This window comes from Lepus europaeus, chromosome 2, assembly GCF_033115175.1.
Source record: "Lepus europaeus isolate LE1 chromosome 2, mLepTim1.pri, whole genome shotgun sequence".
Taxonomy (NCBI): Eukaryota; Metazoa; Chordata; class Mammalia; order Lagomorpha; family Leporidae; genus Lepus; species Lepus europaeus.
Window position 1 is genome coordinate 740224 of NC_084828.1, and position 21265 is coordinate 761488.

The window sequence follows — 21265 nt, forward strand, 5'->3', positions numbered from 1 at the left end:
TCTCTCAGGTGTGTTACTGTCCCCCCTCCTCTCTCAAGTGTGTTACTGTCCCCCTCCTCTCTCAGGTGTGTTACTGTCCCCTCCTCTCTCAGGTGTGTTACTGTCCCCCGTCCTCTCTCAGGTGTGTTCTGTCCCCCCTCCTCTCTCAGGTGTGTTACTGTCCCCCCTCCTCTCTGAGGTGTGTTACTGTCCCCCTCCTCTCTCAGGTGTGTTACTGTCCCCCCTCCTCTCTCAGGTGTGTTACTGTCCCCCCTCCTCTCTGAGGTGTGTTACTGTCCCCCCTCCTCTCTCAGGTGTGTTACTGTCCCCCCTCCTCTCTCAGGTGTGTTACTGTCCCCCTCCTCTCTCAGGTGTGTTACTGTCCCCCCTCCTCTCTCAGGTGTGTTACTGTCCCCCCTCCTCTCTCAGGTGTGTTACTGTCCCCCCTCCTCTCTCAGGTGTGTTACTGTCCCCCCTCCTCTCTCAGGTGTGCTAATGTCCCTCCTCTCTCAGGTGTGTTACTGTCCCCCTCCTCTCTCAGGTGTGTTACTGTCCCCCCTCCTCGCTCAGGTGTGTTACTGCCCCTCCTCTCTCAGGTGTGTTACTGTCCCCCCCTCCTCTCTCAGGTGTGTTACTGTCCCTCCTCTCTCAGGTGTGTTACTGCCCCTCCTCTCTCAGGTGTCTTACTGTCCCCCCTCCTCTCTCAGGTTATGTTACTGTCCCTCCACCTCTCTCAGGTGTGTTACTGCCCCTCCTCTCTCAGGTGTGTTACTGTCCCCCCTCCTCTCAGGTGTGTTACTGTCCCTCCTCTCTCAGGTGTGCTACTGTCCCCCTCCTCTCTCAGGTGTGTTACTGTCCCCCTCCTATCTCAGGTGTGTTACTGTCCCCCTCCTCTCTCAGGTGTGTTACTGTCCCCCCTCCTCGCTCAGGTGTGTTACTACCCCCTCCTCTTTCAGGTGTGTTACTGTCCCCCCTCCTCTCTCAGGTGTGTTACTGCCCCCTCCTCTCTCAGGTGTGTTACTGTCCCCCCTCCTCTCTCAGGTGTGTTACTGTCCCCCCTCCTCTCTCAGGTGTGTTACTGTCCCCCCCTCCTCTCTCAGGTGTCTTACTGTCCCTCCTCTCTCAGGTGTGTTACTGTCCCCCCTCCTCTCTCAGGTGTGTTACTGTCCCCCCTCCTCTCAGGTGTGTACTGTCCCCCCTCCTCTCTCAGGTATGTTACTGCCCCCTCCTCTCTCAGGTGTGTTACTGTCCCCCTCCTCTCTCAGGTGTGTTACTGTCCCCCTCCTCTCTCAGGTATGTTACTGTCCCCCCTCCTCGCTCAGGTGTGTTACTGTCCCCCCTCCTCGCTCAGGTGTGTTACTATCCCCCCTCCTCTCTCAGGTGTGTTACTGCCCCTCCTCTCTCAGGTGTGTTACTGTCCCCCCTCCTCTCTCAGGTGTGTTACTTTCCCCCCTCCTCTCTCAGGTGTGTTACTGTCCCCCCTCCTCTCTCAGGTGTGTTACTGTCCCCCCTCCTCTCTCAGGTGTGTTACTGTCCCTCTTCTCTCAGGTGTGTTACTGTCCCCCCTCCTCTCTCAGGTGTGTTACTGTCCCCCCTCCTCTCTCAGGTGTGTTACTGTCCCCCTCCTCTCTCAGGTGTGTTACTGTCCCCCCTCCTCTCTCAGGTGTGTTACTGCCCCCTCCTCTCTCAGGTGTGTTACTGTCCCCCCTCCTCTCTCAGGTGTGTTACTCTCCCCCCTCCTCTCTCAGGTGTGTTACTGTCCCCCCTCCTCTCTCAGGTGTGTTACTTTCCCCCCTCCTCTCTCAGGTGTGCTAATGTCCCTCCTCTCTCAGGTGTGTTACTGTCCCCCTCCTCTCTCAGGTGTGTTACTGTCCCCCCTCCTCGCTCAGGTGTGTTACTGCCCCTCCTCTCTCAGGTGTGTTACTGTCCCTCCTCTCTCAGGTGTGTTACTGCCCCTCCTCTCTCAGGTGTCTTACTGTCCCCCCTCCTCTCTCAGGTTATGTTACTGTCCCTCCACCTCTCTCAGGTGTGTTACTGCCCCTCCTCAGGTGTGTTACTGTCCCCCCTCCTCTCTCAGGTGTGTTATTGCCCCTCCTCTCTCAGGTGTGTTACTGTCCCCCTCCTCTCTCAGGTGTGTTACTGTCCCCCTCCTCTCTCAGGTGTGTTACTGTCCCCCCTCCTCTCTGAAGTGTGTTACTGTCCTCCCTCCTCTCTCAGGTGTGTTACTGTCCCCCCTCCTCTCTGAGGTGTGTTACTGTCCCCCCTCCTCTCTCAGGTTATGTTACTGTCCCTCCACCTCTCTCAGGTGTGTTACTGTCCCCCCCTCCTCTCTCAGGTGTGTTACTGTCCCCCCTCCTCTCACAGGTATGTTACTGCCCCTCCTCTCAGGTGTGTTACTGCCCCTCCTCTCAGGTGTGTTACTGTCCCCTCTCCTCTCTCAGGTGTGTTACTGTCCCTCCTCTCTCAGGTGTGTTACTGTCCCCCCTCCTCTCTCAGTTGTGTTACTGTCATCTCCTCTCTCAGGTGTGTTACTGTCCCCCCTCCTCTCTCAGGTGTGTTACTGTCCCTCCTCTCTCAGGTGTGTTACTGTCCCCCCTCTCTCTCAGGTGTGTTACTGTCCCTCCTATCTATGGTGTGTTACTGTCCCTCCTCTCTCAGGTGTGTTACTGCCCCTCCTCTCTCAGGTGTCTTACTGTCCCCCCTCCTCTCTCAGGTTATGTTACTGTCCCTCCACCTCTCTCAGGTGTGTTACTGCCCCTCCTCTCTCAGGTGTGTTACTGTCCCCCCTCCTCTCTCAGGTGTGTTACTGCCCCTCCTCTCTCAGGTGTGTTACTGTCCCCCTCCTATCTCAGGTGTGTTACTGTCCCCCTCCTCTCTCAGGTGTGTTACTGTCCCCCTTCTCTCAGGTGTGTTACTGTCCCTCCTCTCTCAGGTATGTTACTGCCCCTCCTCTCTCAGGTGTGTTACTGTCCCTCCTCTCTCAGGTGTGTTACTGTCCCCCCTCCTCTCTGAGGTGTGTTACTGCCCCTCCTCTCTCAGGTGTGCTACTGTCCCCCTCCTATCTCAGGTGTTTTACTGTCCCTCCTCTCTCAGGTGTGTTACTGCCCCTCCTCTCTCAGGTGTGTTACTGCCCCTCCTCTCAGGTGTGTTACTGCCCCTCCTCTCTCAGGTGTGTAACTGCCCCTCCTCTCTCAGGTGTGTTACTGTCCCCCCTCCTCTCTCAGGTGTGTTACTGTCCCCCCTCCTCTCTCAGGTGTGTTACTGTCCCTTCTCGCTCAGGTGTGTTACTGTCCCCTCCTCTCTCAGGTGTGTTACTGTCCCCCCTCCTCTCTCAGGTGTGTTACTGTCCCCCCTCCTCGCTCAGGTATGTTACTGCCCCCTCCTCTCTCAGGTGTGTTACTGTCCCCCTCCTCTCTCAGGTGTGTTACTGTCCCCCCTCCTCTCTCAGGTGTGTTACTGTCCCCCTCCTCTCTCAGGTGTGTTACTGTCCCCCTCCTATCTCAGGTGTGTTACTGTCCCCCTCCTCTCTCAGGTGTGTTACTGTCCCCCCTCCTCGCTCAGGTGTGTTACTACCCCCTCCTCTCTCAGGTGTGTTACTGTCCCCCCTCCTCTCTCAGGTGTGTTACTGCCCCCTCCTCTCTCAGGTGTGTTACTGTCCCCCCTCCTCTCTCAGGTGTGTTACTGTCCCCCCTCCTCTCTCAGGTGTGTTACTGTCCCCCCCTCCTCTCTCAGGTGTCTTACTGTCCCTCCTCTCTCAGGTGTGTTACTGTCCCCCCTCCTCTCTCAGGTGTGTTACTGTCCCCCCTCCTCTCAGGTGTGTACTGTCCCCCCTCCTCTCTCAGGTATGTTACTGCCCCCTCCTCTCTCAGGTGTGTTACTGTCCCCCTCCTCTCTCAGGTGTGTTACTGTCCCCCTCCTCTCTCAGGTATGTTACTGTCCCCCCTCCTCTCTCAGGTGTGTTACTGTCCCCCCTCCTCGCTCAGGTGTGTTACTATCCCCCCTCCTCTCTCAGGTGTGTTACTGCCCCTCCTCTCTCAGGTGTGTTACTGTCCCCCCTCCTCTCTCAGGTGTGTTACTTTCCCCCCTCCTCTCTCAGGTGTGTTACTGTCCCCCCTCCTCTCTCAGGTGTGTTACTGTCCCCCCTCCTCTCTCAGGTGTGTTACTGTCCCTCTTCTCTCAGGTGTGTTACTGTCCCCCCTCCTCTCTCAGGTGTGTTACTGTCCCCCCTCCTCTCTCAGGTGTGTTACTGTCCCCCTCCTCTCTCAGGTGTGTTACTGTCCCCCCTCCTCTCTCAGGTGTGTTACTGCCCCCTCCTCTCTCAGGTGTGTTACTGTCCCCCCTCCTCTCTCAGGTGTGTTACTCTCCCCCCTCCTCTCTCAGGTGTGTTACTGTCCCCCCTCCTCTCTCAGGTGTGTTACTGTCCCCCCTCCTCTCTCAGGTGTGCTAATGTCCCTCCTCTCTCAGGTGTGTTACTGTCCCCCTCCTCTCTCAGGTGTGTTACTGTCCCCCCTCCTCGCTCAGGTGTGTTACTGCCCCTCCTCTCTCAGGTGTGTTACTGTCCCTCCTCTCTCAGGTGTGTTACTGCCCCTCCTCTCTCAGGTGTCTTACTGTCCCCCCTCCTCTCTCAGGTTATGTTACTGTCCCTCCACCTCTCTCAGGTGTGTTACTGCCCCTCCTCAGGTGTGTTACTGTCCCCCCTCCTCTCTCAGGTGTGTTATTGCCCCTCCTCTCTCAGGTGTGTTACTGTCCCCCTCCTCTCTCAGGTGTGTTACTGTCCCCCTCCTCTCTCAGGTGTGTTACTGTCCCCCCTCCTCTCTGAAGTGTGTTACTGTCCTCCCTCCTCTCTCAGGTGTGTTACTGTCCCCCCTCCTCTCTGAGGTGTGTTACTGTCCCCCCTCCTCTCTCAGGTTATGTTACTGTCCCTCCACCTCTCTCAGGTGTGTTACTGTCCCCCCCTCCTCTCTCAGGTGTGTTACTGTCCCCCCTCCTCTCACAGGTATGTTACTGCCCCTCCTCTCAGGTGTGTTACTGCCCCTCCTCTCAGGTGTGTTACTGTCCCCTCTCCTCTCTCAGGTGTGTTACTGTCCCTCCTCTCTCAGGTGTGTTACTGTCCCCCCTCCTCTCTCAGTTGTGTTACTGTCATCTCCTCTCTCAGGTGTGTTACTGTCCCCCCTCCTCTCTCAGGTGTGTTACTGTCCCTCCTCTCTCAGGTGTGTTACTGTCCCCCCTCTCTCTCAGGTGTGTTACTGTCCCTCCTATCTATGGTGTGTTACTGTCCCTCCTCTCTCAGGTGTGTTACTGCCCCTCCTCTCTCAGGTGTCTTACTGTCCCCCCTCCTCTCTCAGGTTATGTTACTGTCCCTCCACCTCTCTCAGGTGTGTTACTGCCCCTCCTCTCTCAGGTGTGTTACTGTCCCCCCTCCTCTCTCAGGTGTGTTACTGCCCCTCCTCTCTCAGGTGTGTTACTGTCCCCCTCCTATCTCAGGTGTGTTACTGTCCCCCTCCTCTCTCAGGTGTGTTACTGTCCCCCTTCTCTCAGGTGTGTTACTGTCCCTCCTCTCTCAGGTATGTTACTGCCCCTCCTCTCTCAGGTGTGTTACTGTCCCTCCTCTCTCAGGTGTGTTACTGTCCCCCCTCCTCTCTGAGGTGTGTTACTGCCCCTCCTCTCTCAGGTGTGCTACTGTCCCCCTCCTATCTCAGGTGTTTTACTGTCCCTCCTCTCTCAGGTGTGTTACTGCCCCTCCTCTCTCAGGTGTGTTACTGCCCCTCCTCTCAGGTGTGTTACTGCCCCTCCTCTCTCAGGTGTGTAACTGCCCCTCCTCTCTCAGGTGTGTTACTGTCCCCCCTCCTCTCTCAGGTGTGTTACTGTCCCCCCTCCTCTCTCAGGTGTGTTACTGTCCCTTCTCGCTCAGGTGTGTTACTGTCCCCTCCTCTCTCAGGTGTGTTACTGTCCCCCCTCCTCTCTCAGGTGTGTTACTGTCCCCCCTCCTCGCTCAGGTATGTTACTGCCCCCTCCTCTCTCAGGTGTGTTACTGTCCCCCTCCTCTCTCAGGTGTGTTACTGTCCCCCCTCCTCTCTCAGGTGTGTTACTGTCCCCCCTCCTCTCTCAGGTGTGTTACTGTCCCCCCTCCTCGCTCAGGTATGTTACTGCCCCCTCCTCTCTCAGGTGTGTTACTGTCCACCTCCTCTCTCAGGTGTGTTACTGTCCCTCCTCTCTCAGGTGTGTTACTGCCCCTTCTCAGGTGTGTTACTATCCCCCCTCCACTCTCAGGTGTGTTACTATCCCCCCTCCTCTCTCAGGTGTGTTACTGTCCCCCTCCTCTCTCAGGTGTGTTACTGTCCCCCCTCCTCTCTGAGGTGTGTTACTGTCCCCCCTCCTCTCTCAGGTGTGTTACTGTCCCCCCTCCTCTCTCAAGTGTGTTACTGTCCCCCTCCTCTCTCAGGTGTGTTACTGTCCCCTCCTCTCTCAGGTGTGTTACTGTCCCCCGTCCTCTCTCAGGTGTGTTCTGTCCCCCCTCCTCTCTCAGGTGTGTTACTGTCCCCCCTCCTCTCTGAGGTGTGTTACTGTCCCCCTCCTCTCTCAGGTGTGTTACTGTCCCCCCTCCTCTCTCAGGTGTGTTACTGTCCCCCCTCCTCTCTGAGGTGTGTTACTGTCCCCCCTCCTCTCTGAGGTGTGGTACTGTCCCCCCTCCTCTCTCAGGTGTGTTACTGTCCCCCTCCTCTCTCAGGTATGTTACTGTCCCCCCTCCTCTCTCAGGTGTGTTACTGTCCCCCCTCCTCTCTCAGGTGTGTTACTGTCCCCCCTCCTCTCTCAGGTGTGCTAATGTCCCTCCTCTCTCAGGTGTGTTACTGTCCCCCTCCTCTCTCAGGTGTGTTACTGTCCCCCCTCCTCTCTCAGGTGTGTTACTGTCCCCCCTCCTCTCTCAGGTGTGTTACTGTCCCCCCTCCTCTCTCAAGTGTGTTACTGTCCCCCTCCTCTCTCAGGTGTGTTACTGTCCCCTCCTCTCTCAGGTGTGTTACTGTCCCCCGTCCTCTCTCAGGTGTGTTCTGTCCCCTCTCCTCTCTCAGGTGTGTTACTGTCCCCCCTCCTCTCTGAGGTGTGTTACTGTCCACCTCCTCTCTCAGGTGTGTTACTGTCCCCCCTCCTCTCTCAGGTGTGTTACTGTCCCCTCTCCTCTCTCAGGTGTGTTACTGTCCCTCCTCTCTCAGGTGTGTTACTGTCCCCCCTCCTCTCTCAGGTGTGTTACTGTCCCCCTCCTCTCTCAGGTGTGTTACTGTCCCCCCTCCTCTCTCAGGTGTGTTACTGTCCCCCCTCCTCTCTCAGGTGTGTTACTGTCCCCCCTCCTCTCTCAGGTGTGTTACTGTCCCCCCTCCTCTCTCAGGTGTGCTAATGTCCCTCCTCTCTCAGGTGTGTTACTGTCCCCCTCCTCTCTCAGGTGTGTTACTGTCCCCCCTCCTCGCTCAGGTGTGTTACTGCCCCTCCTCTCTCAGGTGTGTTACTGTCCCCCCCTCCTCTCTCAGGTGTGTTACTGTCCCTCCTCTCTCAGGTGTGTTACTGCCCCTCCTCTCTCAGGTGTCTTACTGTCCCCCCTCCTCTCTCAGGTTATGTTACTGTCCCTCCACCTCTCTCAGGTGTGTTACTGCCCCTCCTCTCTCAGGTGTGTTACTGTCCCCCCTCCTCTCTCAGGTGTGTTATTGCCCCTCCTCTCTCAGGTGTGTTACTGTCCCCCTCCTATCTCAGGTGTGTTACTGTCCCCCTCCTCTCTCAGGTGTGTTACTGTCCCCCCTCCTCTCTGAGGTGTGTTACTGTCCCCCCTCCTCTCTCAGGTGTGTTACTGTCCCCCCTCCTCTCTGAGGTGTGTTACTGTCCCCCCTCTTCTCTCAGGTTATGTTACTGTCCCTCCACCTCTCTCAGGTGTGTTACTGTCCCCCCCTCCTCTCTCAGGTGTGTTACTGTCCCCCCTCCTCTCTCAGGTGTGTTACTGCCCCTCCTCTCAGATGTGTTACTGCCCCTCCTCTCAGGTGTGTTACTGTCCCCCCTCCTCTCTCAGGTGTGTTACTGTCATCTCCTCTCTCAGGTGTTTTACTGCCCCTCCTCTCTCAGGTGTGTTACTGTCCCCCCTCCTCTCTCAGGTGTGTTACTGTCCCTCCTCTCTCAGGTGTGTTACTGTCCCCTCCTCTCTCAGGTGTGTTACTGTCCCCCTCCTCTCTCAGGTGTGTTACTGTCCCCCCTCCTCTCTGAGGTGTCTTACTGTCCCCCCTCCTCTCTCAGGTTATGTTACTGTCCCTCCACCTCTCTCAGGTGTGTTACTGTCCCCCCCTCCTCTCTCAGGTGTGTTACTGCCCCTCCTCTCCGGTGTGTTACTGCCCCTCCTCTCAGGTGTGTTACTGCCACTCCTCTCAGGTGTGTTACTGTCCCCCCTCCTCTCTCAGGTGTGTTACTGTCCCCCCTCCTCTCTCAGGTGTGTTACTGTCCCCCCTCCTCTCTCAGGTGTGTTACTGTCCCCCCTCCTCTCTCAAGTGTGTTACTGTCCCCCTCCTCTCTCAGGTGTGTTACTGTCCCCTCCTCTCTCAGGTGTGTTACTGTCCCCCGTCCTCTCTCAGGTGTGTTCTGTCCACCCTCCTCTCTCAGGTGTGTTACTGTCCCCCCTCCTCTCTCAGGTGTGTTACTGTTCCCTCCTCTCTCAGGTGTGTTACTGTCCCCCCTCCTCTCTCAGGTGTGTTACTGTCCCCCCTCCTCTCTGAGGTGTGTTACTGTCCCCCCTCCTCTCTCAGGTGTGTTACTGTCCCCCCTCCTCTCTCAGGTGTGTTACTGTCCCCCTCCTCTCTCAGGTGTGTTCTGTCCCCCCTCCTCTCTCAGGTGTGTTACTGTCCCCCCTCCTCTCTCAGGTGTGTTACTGTCCCCCCTCCTCTCTCAGGTGTGTTACTGTCCCCCCTCCTCTCTCAGGTGTGCTAATGTCCCTCCTCTCTCAGGTGTGTTACTGTCCCCCTCCTCTCTCAGGTGTGTTACTGTCCCCCCTCCTCGCTAAGGTGTGTTACTGCCCCTCCTCTCTCAGGTGTGTTACTGTCCCCCCCTCCTCTCTCAGGTGTGTTACTGTCCCTCCTCTCTCAGGTGTGTTACTGCCCCTCCTCTCTCAGGTGTCTTACTGTCCCCCCTCCTCTCTCAGGTTATGTTACTGTCCCTCCACCTCTCTCAGGTGTGTTACTGCCCCTCCTCTCTCAGGTGTGTTACTGTCCCCCCTCCTCTCTCAGGTGTGTTATTGCCCCTCCTCTCTCAGGTGTGTTACTGTCCCCCTCCTATCAGGTGTGTTACTGTCCCCCTCCTCTCTCAGGTGTGTTACTGTCCCCCCTCCTCTCTGAGGTGTGTTACTGTCCCCCCTCCTCTCTCAGGTGTGTTACTGTCCCCCCTCCTCTCTGAGGTGTGGTACTGTCCCCCCTCCTCTCTCAGGTTATGTTACTGTCCCTCCACCTCTCTCAGGTGTGTTACTGTCCCCCCCTCCTCTCTCAGGTGTGTTACTGTCCCCCCTCCTCTCTCAGGTGTGTTACTGCCCCTCCTCTCAGATGTGTTACTGCCCCTCCTCTCAGGTGTGTTACTGTCCCCCCTCCTCTCTCAGGTGTGTTACTGTCATCTCCTCTCTCCGGTGTTTTACTGCCCCTCCTCTCTCAGGTGTGTTACTGTCCCCCCTCCTCTCTCAGGTGTGTTACTGCCCCTCCTCTCAGATGTGTTACTGCCCCTCCTCTCAGGTGTGTTACTGTCCCCCCTCCTCTCTCAGGTGTGTTACTGTCATCTCCTCTCTCAGGTGTTTTACTGCCCCTCCTCTCTCAGGTGTGTTACTGTCCCCCCTCCTCTCATGTGTGTTACTGTCCCCCCTCCTCTCTCAGGTGTGTTACTGTCCCCCTCCTCTCTCAGGTGTGTTACTGTCCCCCCTCCTCTCTCAGGTGTGTTACTGTCCACCCTGCTCTCTCAAGTGTGTTACTGTCCCCCTCCTCTCTCAGGTGTGTTACTGTCCCCTCCTCTCTCAGGTGTGTTACTGTCCCCCCTCCTCTCTCAGGTGTGTTCTGTCCACCCTCCTCTCTCAGGTGTGTTACTGTCCCCCCTCCTCTCTCAGGTGTGTTACTGTTCCCTCCTCTCTCAGGTGTGTTACTGTCCCCCCTCCTCTCTCAGGTGTGTTACTGTCCCCCCTCCTCTCTCAGGTGTGTTACTTTCCCCCCTCCTCTCTCAGGTGTGTTACTGTCCCCCCTCCTCTCTCAGGTGTGTTACTGTCCCCCCTCCTCTCTCAGGTGTGTTACTGTCCCCCCTCCTCTCTGAGGTGTGTTACTGTCCCCCCTCCTCTCTCAGGTGTGTTACTGTCCCCCCTCCTCTCTCAGGTATGTTAGTGTCCCCCCTCCTCTCTCAGGTGTGTTACTGTCCCCCCTCCTCTCTCAGGTGTGTTACTGTCCCCCGTCCTCTCTCAGGTGTGTACTGTCCACCCTCCTATCTCAGGTGTGTTACTGCCCCCTCCTCTCTCAGGTGTGTTACTGTCCCCCCTCCTCTCTCAGGTGTGTTACTGTTCCCTCCTCTCTCAGGTGTGTTACTGTCCCCCCTCCTCTCTCAGGTGTGTTACTGTCCCCCCTCCTCTCTCAGGTGTGTTACTTTCCCCCCTCCTATCTCAGGTGTGTTACTGCCCCCTCCTCTCTCAGGTGTGTTACTGTCCCCCCTCCTCTCTCAGGTGTGTTACTGTCCCCCCTCCTCTCTGAGGTGTGTTACTGTCCCCCCTCCTCTCTCAGGTGTGTTACTGTCCCCCCTCCTCTCTCAGGTATGTTAGTGTCCCCCCTCCTCTCTCAGGTGTGTTACTGTCCCCCCTCCTCTCTCAGGTGTGTTACTGTCCCCCTCCTCTCTCAGGTGTGTTACTGTCCCCCCTCCTCTCTCAGGTGTGTTACTGCCCCCTCCTCTCTCAGGTGTGTTACTGTCCCCCCTCCTCTCTCAGGTGTGTTACTCTCCCCCCTCCTCTCTCAGGTGTGTTACTGTCCCCCCTCCTCTCTCAGGTGTGTTACTGTCCCCCCTCCTCTCTCAGGTGTGTTACTGTCCCCCTCCTCTCTCAGGTGTGTTACTGTCCCCCCTCCTCTCTCAGGTGTGTTACTGTCCCCCCTCCTCTCTCAGGTGTGTTACTGCCCCTCCTCTCAGATGTGTTACTGCCCCTCCTCTCCGGTGTGTTACTGCCCCTCCTCTCAGGTGTGTTACTGCCACTCCTCTCAGGTGTGTTACTTTCCCCCCTCCTCTCTCAGGTGTGTTACTGTCCCCCCTCCTCTCTCAGGTGTGTTATTGTCCCCCCTCCTCTCTCAGGTATGTTACTGTCCCCCCTCCTCTCTCAGGTGTGTTACTGTCCCCCCTCCTCTCTCAGGTGTGTACTGTCCCCCCTCCTCTCTCAGGTGTGTTACTGTCCCCCCTCCTCTCTCAGGTGTGTTACTGCCCCTCCTCTCTGGTGTGTTACTGCCCCTCCTCTCCGGTGTGTTACTGCCCCTCCTCTCAGGTGTGTTACTGCCACTCCTCTCAGGTGTGTTACTGCCCCCTCCTCTCTCAGGTGTGTTACTGTCCCCCCTCCTCTCAGGTGTGTTACTGCCCCTCCTCTCAGGTGTGTTACTGCCCCCTCCTCTCTCAGGTGTGTTACTGCCCCTCCTCTCTCAGGTGTGTTACTGTCCCCCCTCCTCTCTCAGGTGTGTTACTGCCCCTCCTCTCCGGTGTGTTACTGCCCCTCCTCTCCGGTGTGTTACTGCCCCTCCTCTCAGGTGTGTTACTGCCACTCCTCTCAGGTGTGTTACTGCCCCCTCCTCTCTCAGGTGTGTTACTGCCCCTCCTCTCTCAGGTGTGTTACTGTCCCCCCTCCTCTCAGGTGTGTTACTGCCCCTCCTCTCTATGTATCCCAGGATCACACAGCAGCAGGAAGTTGGGTCACAGGCAGAGTAACCATACTGCCATCAGCCACTCAGATACAGGCGCGGAGTCCCTAGCAGTGGCTTTACTGCAGCTCCAAACTCTTCCTTTGCGAATGCTTTTCATTTTGGTTTCATTTCTTACTTATAGGATTTCACATATTTCATTCCTTTTTCTTTTTATTTCCGTTTGGGGGATTTTTTTCCTTTGGTTTTGCTCCGTGTCTAGTGGCAAGAAGCTGCTGAGCACTGGCGCAGGTCATCCACCCTCATTCCTTGCTGCCCTTCCACGTCGTTGACAGGGCACACGTTTCTCTTTGAGTCTAGCCACTATACAGTTATACTGTTTTTTTAAAAATGTGTTTTAATTTCATTGATTTCTTTCTTTTTTTTTTTTTTTTTCTAACTTGGAGGCTTAACTAAATGATTTTCAGGTGTCTTCTATTTAAATGTAGATTTCAGATCAGTAGTTGGTTTTGAGGTATCACTTAGTGAAAAATGATTTTTGAGGCCACGTGTTGTGATTCAGCAGGTTAAGCCGCCACTTGGGACATCACATCACATATCTGAGTATTTGGGATTGAGTCACGCCTCTATTTATTCCTTTTTTTTTTTTTAAATTTATTTATTTGAAAAGAGTTACAGAGAAAGAGGGAGGAGACACACACAGAGAGACAGAGGGAGAGATCTTCCATCTGCTGGTTCACTCCCCAGATGGCTGTAATAGCCGGAGTTGGGCCAGGCTGGAGCTAGGCTGATCCAAAGCAGGGAACCAGAGGCTTCTTCCAACTCTCTCAAGTGGGTGCAGAGGCCCAAGCACTTGGACCATCTTCCACTGCTTTCCCAGGCACATTATCAGGGAGCTGGATCAGAAGTGGAGTAGCTGGGGCTCGAACCAGTACCCATATGGGATGCCGGTGCCACAGTGGGAGGCTTAAACTACTGTGCCTTGGCACTGGCCCTCTGGGTAACTTTTTATTCTAATTAAATTTTTAAAAAAAGATTTGTTGGGTGGGCACTGTGGTGCTGCGGGTTAAGACCCCAACCTGCAATGCTGGCATCCCATATGGGTGCCGGTTCGTGTCCTGGCTACTCCTCTTCTGATCCAGCTCTCTGCTATGGCCTGGGAAAGCAGTAGAAGATGGCCCAAGTCCCTGGGCCCCTGCACCCGAGTGGGAGACAAGAAGAAGCTCCTGGCTCCTGGCTTCGGATCAGCTTAGTTCTGACCATTATGGTCATCTGGGGGAGTGAACCATCGGAATGGAAGACCTTTCTCTCTCTCTCTCTCTCTCTGGCTCTACTTCTCTCTGTAACTACTCTGTCTTTCAAAATAAGTAAAATAATTCTTTAAAAAAGATTAGTTTATTTGATAGGCAGAATCACTCACACATACACACACACACACACACAAAGAAAAAGAGAGAGACCTTACATGTACTGGTTCATTCCTCAAATGGCAGCAGCGGCCTAGGCTGGGCCAGGCTAAAGCCAGGAACCCCATGCTGGTCTCCCACATGGGTGGCAGGGGCCTGAGCACTTGGCCCATCACCCGTCGCCTTCCCATGCGGACTAGCAGGGCACTGGATTTGGAGCAGAGCAGCCAGCAAGCCAGCGCTCCCGCACAGGCATCGTAACCCTCAGTGCCGTGACACTGGCTCAGTTTGCTTTTGCTTTTTTTTTTTTTTTGAGTTTTTTCTTTTCTTGTCTCACTCCCTTTTCCTGCTGAGGGGAAGTGGTTAAGAATACTGGCATCTTGGTCGCATTTTGATTTTAAAGGGGAAACTTCTGCTCCCTCTCCATTAAGGATGATATTTGGGGGGCGGATTTGTGGCTCAGCAGGTTAAGCCACCACCTATGACACTGGTGTCCCGTAAGAGTGCCACTTGCAATCCTGGCTGCTGTTTCCCATCAGCTCCCTGCTAATACACCTGGGAAGGCAGTGGAAATGGCTCAACTACTTGGACCCCTCCCTGACACCCATGTGGGAGACCCTGATGGCGCTCCTGGCTTTAGCCTGAGCCAACCCTGGCCATTGTGGCCATTTGGGGATAGAAGATCTCTTTCTCTGTCTCTGTCAATCTGCCTTTCAAATAAATGATAAACCTTTTGTTTTTCAAGAATGATGTTTGATGTAGGTTTTGGGGTCGTCTCTTTTCAGGTTGATGATGTTCTTTCTTTCCCTGTCTGCCAAGGTGTTGAATTGTAGCAGTTGTGTCCCTGCTCCTGCTGAGGTTAGGTGCTTGTGCCTGTTTCCTGGAAGGATTGCTCTAAGTTAGAATGCACTTTCTTGATAAGTTAATAGGATTACCGATGAAACTCCTAAGCCTGGAGTTGTGTTTATAGGAAGAGTTTATATTTTTTACTCATGTTTTAGTAGTTTTAGGAGTCTCTAGGTTCTCTATTTCTTGAGGTAGTTTTGATAAATTATTTTCTCTACTTATTTCACATGTTGGGTGACTTTTTTTACGAATTGCATTGTTTTCCTGCTTATTCTTGTTTCGCACCGTGTGCATAGTGGTAGCACTCTTTATTGCTACTATTGTTTGTTGATAGCTTTACTTTTTGTAATGCTGAGTAACAATATTGCCACAAATAGCAACTGAGAATAGCACATTCATCATTTCACAGTCTCTGGCTTGGGAGTAGGGTGGGGCCCATTGGAGTTGTCTGCTCTGGGGCTCCCCTGGACCTGAGTTGAAGGGTCATTGAGGACTATGGCCTCATCAGAGGGTCAGCAAAGGGAGGATCCATTTCCTTTTTTTTAAAAAAAGATTTTTATTATTTGTTTGAAAGAGTTACAGAGAGAGAAGGGGAGGTGTTCCATCTGCTGGTTCACTCCCCAGGTGGCTGCAATAGCCAGTGCTAGGCCAGGCAGAAGCCAGGAGCTTAATCCCGGTCTCCCATGTGCATGGAAGGGCCCTAAAGACGTGCACCATCTTCTGCAGCTTTTCCCAGGCCATTAGCAGGGAGCTGGATCAGAATTGGAACAGCTGGGACATGAGCTATTGTCCATATGGGATGCTGGTGTCACAGGCAGTGGCTTAACCAACAGTGCAGGGCCCCGGGAGGATCCACGTCCAAGCTCACATGGTTCTTGGCAGGATGCTGTGCCTTATGGGTTATCCCTGGGCCTCGATGTGCCTGCAAGGGAGGGAGCCTGCCAGGCAGTTGAGTCTCAGGAAAGTGCCAGAAGTGCCCGCATCAGCCGTGCTGTAATCTCTGAGTTAGAAACCAGTCCGGCCCCGTGGGGGGTCGCAGTTATGGAGGTTAAGAGGCAGCTGCTAGATTTAGGATGCGTCGTCTTTGTCCTCCACGCCTGCCGTCTTCTCTCTAGTGGATGCTTCTCTTTTTTATTTAGTTCCTTTGTTACTCAAGTCTGTGTTGCTGATGTTGCTTTCAGTGGCGTTGACCCTGTTTTAGTTGCTTCTAAGGTGGCTTCTTCCTGAGGTTTTTGTTTCTGCTCTTGCATGTCTATCTTGGACTCCCCTTCCTGGGTACGGTGGCTGCGTCTTTACAAACCCTCTTTCTTGGTCTGAACAGTGTGGCTTTGCCTGTTCTCTAAGGGAGATCATAGCGTGGGCGCAGTTGGGACAGCTGAAATTCGGCTTTGATGGGATGTTCATTGGCCAAACTGCCTGTGTTCCAGGGAGACGCTGCAACAGGGCCTGGAGTTCTGCCGGCAGAAGCAGAGGCCTGATGGCTCCTGGGAGGGGTGAGTGTGCCTTGCACGGCACAGGTGCAGAGTGTGTGTGTGGGGGGGAGGGTTTCTGCTCTCACACACAGTTCACAGGGCTCCAGGGAGGGAGGTGTATGTCCCGCATGGCACAGGTGCAGAGTGTGTGTGTGTGGGGTTTCTGCTCTCACACACATTTCACAGGGCTCCAGGGAGGGAGGTGTATGTCCTGCACGGCACAGGTGCAGAGTGTGTATGTGTGTGTGTATGGGGGGGGTGGGTTTCTGCTCTCACACACAGTTCACAGGGCTCCGGGGAGGGGGTGTATGTCCTGCATGGCACAGGTGCAGAGTGTGTATGTGTGTGTGGTTTCTGCTCTCACACACAGTTCACAGGGCTCCGGGGAGGGGGTGTATGTCCCGCACGGCACAGGTGCAGAGTGTGCATGTGTGTGTGGTTTATTATCTCACACACAGTTCACAGGGCTCCGGGGAGGGGGTGTATGTCCCGCACGGCACAGGTGCGGAGTGTGCGTGTGTGTGTGTGGTTTCTGCTCTCACACACAGTCCAGATGGCTCCGGGGAGGGGGAGTATGCCCCACGCAGCACACGTGCCGGCACCTGGGAGTAAGCTGCCGGCCGGTGGCTGTGGTGGGTCCTGCTCCTCTGTCCGGTGCCTGGCCCCTTCCATGGTGATGACTGCTCACAGTGTTGTGAACGCATCGGGCTGAGTGTGTGAGGGCTCTGTGGCCTGACTGTGCTTAGTCCCTCTGCTTCCTGCTGTCTGGGTCAGTGCCCACGTGTCTGGTGGTGCAGCTGAGAGGGACCTTGACACCGTGGCACTTGGGGTGGTGGGCCTCACTGAGATGCTCTGAACGTTTTCTTAAAAATAGCCCCAGCCCTGCCCGTGGTGCTGAGCCGAGCTGAGGGCCTGTCGTCTTGCTCGCCGCGGTGAGCGGGAGTCGCAGGGCTGAGGCTCTCTTCTCTGTCTCTCAGGTCGTGGGGGGTTTGTTTCACCTACGGCACCTGGTTCGGCCTGGAAGCTTTCGCCTGCATGGGGCAGAGGTACCAAGATGGGTGAGTGCACCTGCCCGTCCCGTGGTGAGGGAGGTGTTTCCTCTGCTTCATTTTGGGGTGTTTTAATATTGGTGACAGTGAGGTGAGATCAGTGTTCTAGAAAGTACGACAGCCTCAGGGTGTTTCTCAGGAGCCTTGTCCAGGGGCTCCTCGCAGCGCCCACTCCTCCCTGCACACGTGGGAGGCAGTAAGGGCCCAAGACACTCACCAGGCCAAGTTATGAGAAGGGAGGAGGTCGTGGGTCCCAGCCCTGCCTCCAGCCACGTCCCCCAGCTCTGCTTGCCATGTGGGTGTTTGGGGCTGCACCATGCCCAGTCGGGTACAACCTGGGGACTCTCTTTGAGTACCACTGGCATAGTGTCACTCAACCTGTGCCGTGGGTGGAGCTGTCTGCAGCTGCTCTTCCCAGCAACGGTCCCTGTCCCCACTCCACAGCGGCAGGGCTGACCCGAGGGGCTTAAGCGGGGGTGTGGCCCTTACTTGCAGGGGACAGTGGCTCCTTTCCCAGCGCCTCTCCCCCTGCAGGCCAGGGTCAGGAAAGAGGGCCCAGGACCTTCCCCAAGTGACGGAGCCTGGTGTCTGTGGTCTCTACAGGACTGCCTGTGCGGAGGTCTCCCGAGCCTGTGACTTCCTGCTGTCCCAGCAGATGGCAGATGGAGGCTGGGGAGAAGACTTTGAGTCTTGTGAGCAGCGGCGTTACGTGCAAAGTGCCCAGTCCCAGATCCACAACACGTGCTGGGCCCTGATGGGGCTCATGGCCGTCAGGTAGGGCAGCAGGCCCCAGCCCTGGGCCTTGGCTTGTGTGGAGGAGGGACACCATGAGCAGGCATCTGGCCTGGGTAGGGGGGCCATGGAGGTGAGGGCCCTAGGTTCTGCCTCTGCTCATCTCCCAGCCTGGCAGTAGAGGCACCTGCAGGAGCCTGGTCCCAGGGTCCCAGAGCAAAGTGGCTGCCCATGCAGCAAGCGGGCCCTACTGTGAGGTCTGCTTCTTGGAAGTAGACCCCTGCTAATGCTAGTGTGCACACAGCCGGATTGGCAGAGCAAGGGGGCAGGGCCCACAGAAAGAGTGAGGTGGACTTGGTGGGAGGCTGCTTTCCACCATGGCAGTTGTGGCTGCTGTTTCCGCGGTTAGAGCACAGGTCCCTGCAGCTGCTTTGTGGCCCTCTTTCCACAGCCTATGCTGAGCCATAGGTACGCACACACAGGCCTATGTACCTGTAGGTCTGCGCACATACACCCGTATGTACACACAGTGTATGCACCTACAGAGTGCATGGGCAGGTGTGAGCTGGTGCAGATGTATGTGCGTAATGACGTGCACACAGGTCGATGCACATGCAGATCTGTGCACATGCAGGCACATGCTCACACATGCACATGCTATCTCAGGCTGTACTGCCTCTTAGATTTGAGGTCATTTGAGGAATCTTCCTAAAAACCTCGTGAAGTAAGTCCTGGTTGATGTGAGCAGCTACAGTGGAGTCCGGGGTCTGTGCCAAGGGAGCACAGGCAGGGGCCCTCGCCCTGTCAGCACCCACAGCTGACCTTGCTTGGCCCTGGTGGTGGCTCATCCTTTCCAGCAAGCATGCACCACTACAGGTGGCCTCCATGGGCACCTCTGTAGCCGGCCAGCTGGGCACAAGGCTTAGGAAGCAGGAGCGCCCCGTGCTAGGACTGTGGGGCAGGTCTAAATGAGGCCTGGGTGCTTGCGTGCCAGTGAGTGTGTTGGCTTCGACTCACCCTTGTCCCTGCAGCGTCCAGGGCTTGTCCATGCACTGGACTACATGAAGGTGAAGATGTCAATGCGCCTGTCTGCTCTTCCCCAGGCATCCTGACCTGGAAGCCCAGGAGAGAGGAGTCAGGTGCCTGCTTGACAAACAGCTCCCCAATGGTGACTGGCCCCAGGTATGCTGTGAGGGGCTCAGGCGCCAGTGTTCATGCTTCCTGTCCCCACACACCTCTTGGGGTGTTTTGAGGATGCAGGGTGCAGGAACTGCCAGCAAGTGGAGTGTGTGGGTGGTGGGGCTGGGGTGGTTGTTGGGCCCTCAAGTCCTGAGCAGATGTTGCTGTTGGCACAAATTGCTGGTGCAGGAAAGCCCCTGTAGGGCAGAGCCTTGGGGCTGTGCTGTTGAGCCAGGGCTCCTCCTACATGGGCCTCAGCTGTGCTTGTGCGTGTGGGGACCTTTCTCCCCTTGCATGAATCCTGGGTGGCAGAGGCCGACATGGTTGTGAGGGGCTGCTGACCTGGGTGAGGGTTTGCAGTAGGATAAAGAATTAGCTGGGTGGTTGGGTCCTTGCCTGGGGCGGAGTGGACTGACCAGACGGCCTGCCGGCAGCCTCCCCGAACTTTTGCCTCCTCAGCTGTCAGTGTGGGCGTGACCTCTGCCCTCTGCTGAGGCTTTTGTGTCTGTTTCCTGTCCCATCAGGAGAACATCTCTGGGGTCTTCAACAAGTCCTGTGCCATCAGCTACACAAGCTACAGGAACGTCTTCCCCATCTGGACCCTTGGCCGCTTCTCCCGCCTGCACCCTGAGAGAGCCCTTGCTGGGCGCCCTTGAGAGCAGGGCATCTTGGACCAGTGGCCAGCGGGCCAGTGGGTGACATCATCGTCACACAAGTTCCACGCAAGGCCACGGTGTTTTGTCTGGGTGGTGGGAACCCCCTGTAGCCCTGACTCTGCTCCAGCCCACATTCTCAGCTTCTGCAGTTGAGAGCTGGGGCCCAGGCCCAAGGCCAGGAGGAGGGCGGAGCAGCAGCTTTAGACAGGAGATCTTTTCCAGCACGAGCCTGCTTGTGAGCCCAGCTCGTCAGGCTCGACTGAGGACAGGGACATGATGAGCCGGGACACTGAGGAGGTGCAGTGCACGCTGTTGCTCCGGCCTTGGGTCCTCCCCAGCTGGAGGAGGACCTCTGCCTCCTGTGGGCTTCCTTCCCCAGGCCCAGCTGCTCCCCCAGCTTCTGTCTGCCGTGCTGATGGACACATGGGGACCTCATGATGGTGGCATGACAGTGTACCCCTGAGAACTATGCTGTGGAGAGCCGAGCCTGGCAGCTGATCCTGCCCTTGGTGGAGCTGGTGGGATTGCGTGCGGTTCGTTTACTTCGGGTGGCATAGGCATCCCGGCCCCAGGTCTGTAGAGACATGAGGGAGGCCAAGCCTAACAAGGGATGAGGGTAGACTGGGAAGGAGGTCACTGCCACGTGCCAAGGCAGGTGTGGCACGCCTGAGCCCCAGGTGAATCCTGGGCCACCCCAGGCAGCTGCCAGCCCTCATGCCCCAGTGCGTACCCCAAGCTGAGGTAAGAACACATTGAGTGCCTTTCAGGGATCTTCTGAATTCCTTTCTGCCTTCTGACCCTGTTGGTGTGGCCTGTGGGGATGCAGGGCTCTGGGTGGAAGCATCAAATCCTAGCTTTGCCCTGGACTTGTCCTAGCTTTAGCCCTCATCCGTCTGTTCCCCCAGACATCAGAAGGACTTGACAGGAGCTTTAAGGTGAGATGCGGGCCCAACAGCGCGAAGCTGCCCTGTCCTCACTCAGCCCAGGCCACCAGATGCCTCCTGGGTCTTCCTCTGCACCCCTGCTACCTCCTGGGCTGGTGGCCCACTGTCCTCCTTCATATACCAGGAGGGCCATGCCTGGGTGCTCTCTGATCTGTCAGAGATGGAAAGATGCTCTCTGATCCATCAGAGTTGGAGAAATGCTCTCTGATCTGCCAGAACCCTCCAGGGCCTCCCCTCTGCTGCAGTGCAGGGTCCAGGGCTCCCGCCAAGGCTTCAGGCCACCTGGCTGTCCTGCGTGGCTCCCAAGGACTCCCCTATCTCAGGCCATAGTGCAAGCTGTTCTCTCCACTGGCTGGCTTCTCCCTTGCCCACTGCCCAGGGCATCTCTTCCCTGCTCCAGCCCTACAGGGCCTGGCTAAGCTGTGCGTGCCGGCAGGTGTGCAGCAGGTGCCTGTCGAATGTTGGCACTTTGCCCAACATTTTACAACCAGGCTTTATTTTCATTCCTTTGAAACACCCGCTCCCAGTTAGGGTGGCTGCAGGACAGAATGACCTGCCAGGGTCTGTAACCTGCAGTGCTGCTGTCCCAGCAACCCCCAGCCCTAACCAAATCACTGTACTAAATGCAAGTTTGCTGAAAAGTAATCTACTTTTGTACTGGAAATGTTGGGGTCCGGCCCTTCAGGCAGAATGTATCATACTTTGTCTTCTGTATGGATTCTTCTGCATGGGGTCCGCAGGAAACCCCCTCAAGCAGGATGTGTCTTCAGATTTTGGGGGGAAAGTGCTTGCCTCGATGTGATTAAAAATCAAACTCCACCTTGAGTGAGTCAGTGGGGTCATTTTGTTTTTGGTTGTCAGGAGCAATTGTTGAATATTCTGGAAGTTCCCTCTGGTGCCACCTTAAGGGCTGTTTGTTCCTCATCATGTGAGCTTCAGAGCCTCTTGTGAGGGGATGTCCAGCTGGAGATGCTGACTCAACATTTTCCTTACTGGAATGTACCTATTATTGCTACATAGGTTTAAATTTCATTTAGGCATTTTTTTTAAAGATTTGTTTATTTATTTGAAAGAGTTACACAGAGAGAGAAGGAGAGGCAGAGAGAGAGAGAGAGGTCTTCCATCC

The 21265-nt window shown here is 55.7% G+C and overlaps 1 protein-coding gene across 1 annotated transcript in view; it reads left to right on the forward strand.

Moving 5' to 3' along the window:
• The window catches only part of LSS (lanosterol synthase), a 48552-nt gene extending 27594 nt beyond the window's left edge, over nucleotides 1-20958 (forward strand). The window contains exons 18-22 of the mRNA XM_062204264.1: nucleotides 15535-15600; nucleotides 16557-16637; nucleotides 17232-17402; nucleotides 18464-18542; nucleotides 19064-20958. Coding sequence (XP_062060248.1) covers nucleotides 15535-15600; nucleotides 16557-16637; nucleotides 17232-17402; nucleotides 18464-18542; nucleotides 19064-19195 — 529 coding nt within the window. The 3' untranslated portion in view covers nucleotides 19196-20958. The remainder of the gene's footprint in view (nucleotides 1-15534; nucleotides 15601-16556; nucleotides 16638-17231; nucleotides 17403-18463; nucleotides 18543-19063) is intronic.
• The last annotated feature ends 307 nt before the right edge of the window (nucleotides 20959-21265 follow it).